Source organism: Plectropomus leopardus, unplaced genomic scaffold (genome assembly GCF_008729295.1).
Source record: "Plectropomus leopardus isolate mb unplaced genomic scaffold, YSFRI_Pleo_2.0 unplaced_scaffold25696, whole genome shotgun sequence".
Classification (NCBI taxonomy): domain Eukaryota; kingdom Metazoa; phylum Chordata; class Actinopteri; order Perciformes; family Serranidae; genus Plectropomus; species Plectropomus leopardus.
In genome coordinates, this window is record NW_024627930.1 from 247 (window position 1) to 3777 (window position 3531).

General features: G+C 37.8%; 1 protein-coding gene across 2 annotated transcripts; it reads left to right on the plus strand.

The window, feature by feature from the left end:
* Nucleotides 1–934: 934 nt before the first annotated feature.
* Nucleotides 935–3325, plus strand: LOC121966729 (ubiquitin-conjugating enzyme E2 variant 3-like). 2 transcript variants are annotated; one of them, XM_042516795.1, is made up of 6 exons: nt 935–1117; nt 2326–2410; nt 2501–2566; nt 2679–2842; nt 2959–3100; nt 3189–3325. In XM_042516795.1, exons 1-6 carry the CDS (start codon nt 1076–1078, stop codon nt 3308–3310), a joined length of 621 nt encoding a protein of 206 aa, XP_042372729.1. In that variant the 5' UTR covers nt 935–1075; the 3' UTR covers nt 3311–3325. The 2 variants fall into 2 exon arrangements, with proteins under 2 accessions (XP_042372729.1, XP_042372728.1); XM_042516794.1 differs by having other exon boundaries at nt 936–1117; nt 2959–3112.
* Nucleotides 3326–3531: the final 206 nt, after the last annotated feature.

The following is a 3531-nucleotide window of genomic DNA, read 5'->3' on the forward strand; positions in this document are numbered from 1 at the left end:
TTATGTTTGGACTAAAACTGAGTGAAGTGACACATGTTGGCTCCAGAGAAAAAGAGATGAACTTGAAGTCAACTTGACAAAAGTCTAAGACAGAATATGCACAAATCATTCAGGCATTAGTTGACGAAAACTTCTCACATTTCCCCTGTTATATTATTTATTTCCCCCACTGAGTGCAGGGTTTACACTGTCAACAGCCCATATTTCTTAAGAGGAACTGAGCTGCAAAGAGAACTATAAATATGGAAGAGTGTGATTTTTTTAGACTATGACATACAATGTCAAGTGTTGATAAAATGCTATTTTTCAGCAGAAGTTGTTGCATATTTTTCCAAGCAAACTGATTGTAAATGCAATTGAACATACAGAAAACATAACCCCTTGATGTGCTGTGTGTTTCTCCTAACAGGAATTTAAGAAATTAGTTATTTAAGGGTTTTATTTAATTGTTTTACATCAAATATTATGACAATCTTGGTAATATATACAGAGCATGGAAAGTCCTAACTACATGCTACCTATTCGCTATATATTGCGCAATATATTAGGTTTTTCTTTTTTTTTTTAAATGATCGTTGATGTTTGTAGCCATAGAGCAGTGATACTCAATTTACGGCCTGCAGGCCAAATCTAACCTTAAAATTGTTTTTGTACTTTTAGTATACATAAGGTGTCAGAGTGCATAAAACAGCATCAAAATAGAGCTTGTTTATCAAAAAAAAAGTGCCAGTGGAGAATCCCTGCAACCCCCGACACAGTTCCTCACCAAGTTCCTAATGTGCTAAAATTAAAATGTCCTAACATTTAAACGTGTATAGGGTGGCTGCGACTGGCCCCTGGCCTCCTGTCAAATTGAGTATTCCTGCTCGAGCTTGTGTGGAACAGCATCCGCTTTAAAGCCTTTTCTCCCTTCTTGGCTTGCCGTAGATGATGCATCAAGTAGGAGGGGTCTTTCGTTGCGCTTAGCTACTCCTGAAAGTTTGCGGAAGTTTATTTTCACAGCTAAAGTTGAAGTCAGCCTACTGGAGGGTAAAACCACAGAGAGACGTGATTTTTTTGTGTTGTACTTCAATAGATGGAACTCAGCTCAGAGAAAATACAGCGGATCCTCTCCAAGGTTAGTCATGTACCGATTGACCAGCTTCGAAAAGTGTTTTATATTTAAACTGTTTACGTGTCAATGCCGGTTAGCATAGCAGGCTAGTCCATGTATGCTGGTGCCAGCCCTCACCAACTGGCTGAACCAGCTCTGTTACTAGTCATGTCCTGGAGAAACAACAAGGAAGTATGACATAACATAAGACGAAACCAGCTTCTAGCAGGCATTTTTTTCAAAACAAACCGAGTGATGAATGGCTGCGATTAACTCAAAATCACTGCCATGGGCCGTTTGCCCCTCAGTGCTTCATAAACTTACAGCCGGAGGAAGGTACTGAATTGACTGAAGGTTAGCCATTGAAAGCTATTTTTTTAGCCTCTCTGTCAGCTTTACCACTGAAAAGCAGCCATGTGCCAAAACAAAACATGTACTTTCGCTGTTGCTGGTTAGTCTTGGTGTCTAAGCAGTGTCCAGGGCAGCTCTCCTGAATGTGTGATGAGAAGCAACATAATAAAGTCCTGAATGATCTACTGAACCCCTCACGACTGTGATTGTGTATTATTACTGAGCCTTGGCTGATTGATGAATCTTCATTTTGATGTTGAAGTCAAAGGAAACTGAAAACATTAATAGTAATGACAATGAATCATCAGTGTTGGAGATTAACTAAGTTACATGTAACTAGTTACAGTAATGAAATGACAAAATAAATGTAACTCAACAGTTACAATTCTGAGAAAAAATGTTTGTAATAATGTGTAGGTATGTAATAAATTACACTTACTAATCAAAATGTTGGTGATTACCAGGGGATTACATAAGAAAAAAACACAGTAAAAGCGAGACTTGATGATCACTTAAATTATGTAGGGAAAAATTGTATATATCAGTATCGATTATTGGCCAAATTAGTTGTTATATATCAACATATCGGATATTGGCATCCCACTGTGTTTATCCAAGTTCAGTCATTGTTATTGCAGCAAAATCTATCTGTTTTGTGGATTAAATGTATTTTGTTATTCTAGCATGCTACCATAAGTTTAATATTTTATTTGTATTATTAATAATTTATATAAGAAAAAACTCAATACTTGGTATCAATGTAATGACATGATATTGGCACGTAAAAATATAACAATACTATACTGTACTATTGTTTTTCCCACCCTTCATATGCAGACATTTGTACAGTATTTACATGTCTTTTTCTTCCCGTACATTAGTACAAATTCCATGATGTTGCAATTGAGGAGCTGCAGAAAATCCATCGGATTTACCCCGGGATGAAACCAGTCACGGGCACATACAGTAAGTATTTCTTCATTCATCTTTTGTACACCTCTACATACATCACATCCCTTTTGTTGCTGATGACTTGCTACTGTTGTTCAATTTCAGCATTTAGTGACAGCACCCAAAAAGACCTCTTGAAACTAATCGGGAACATCCCCGTCCAGTATGGAGGTAAGGCTGACCTCTGATACCAGAAATGTCCAAAAACTCAGACTGGGAGAAAATGACTGATCATGTGAGTGATTTTATGATTACGTACTGACGCCAGCTTCTCTATCTTAAGGCCGCTCCTACAACTTCCCCGTTCAGCTATGGCTGTTGGACTCATTCCCCTTCACACCTCCCATATGCCTCCTGAGACCGACCCCTAACATGGTCATCAGAGAGGGCAAGCATGTTGATGGAGGAGGACGGATCCACCTGCCGAGCCTGCACAACTGGGATTATGTAAGATTTTATACTTTATGGGTGAAATTTAAAATTGCATTAAAGAGTTTCTTAAGTGTACTCATCATTCTTGCTTCAGTGTGTTATTCATTTATTTATTTTTTCCTCTGTAACAGCCTAAGTCATCTGTGGTGGGTCTTCTGAAAGAGATGATTGTCAAGTTTGAGGAGGATCCTCCGCTGTCCTCGAAGACCACAGCAGACAATAAAGACCCCCATGAGCTCCTGGCTTTTGTTTCAAATCTACAGATCAATGATGGTACTTCAGTCGGTATGTAGCTTTGCTGTTGATGATCGATAATCAGATAATTGTGTGCTATTGTTCTCTTAACTCATGTCTATTTTAGGTGGAAGCAGGCATGATCGACCAAACTACAAAGTTTCAGTTATCGGGGGAGGAGATTTAGGGATGGCATCAGTAATGAGCATTGTATCAAAGGTAAACTACATGTCAGGGGTTTTGTTTTGATTGATATGTTATATTTTATCCTCTACTATTACTACTACTTCTTTGTCAGAAAAAGAGCAATTAACTGTTTAGCAAACAAATGTAACAATTAATAAATTATGGCAACGTTTGCATCGAAATAGAGAGGAGACACCAAAAAAAACCCAAACCATTAAAATAATCAGTTAAATTTCTAAGTCACAGTAATTTGTACAGCTTTTTCTCACTTCGGTAAAACCTGT

Excerpts from the sequence above, each read along its gene's own strand:
- LOC121966729 (XM_042516794.1), top strand. The coding sequence starts at position 1,076 with ATGGAACTCAGCTCAGAGAAAATACAGCGGATCCTCTCCAAG. Across the intron at positions 1,118-2,325 it reads TACAGCGGATCCTCTCCAAG|TACAAATTCCATGATGTTGC; the intron begins GTTAGTCATGTA and ends CCCGTACATTAG. Across the intron at positions 3,113-3,188 it reads CAATGATGGTACTTCAGTCG|GTGGAAGCAGGCATGATCGA; the intron begins GTATGTAGCTTT and ends TGTCTATTTTAG.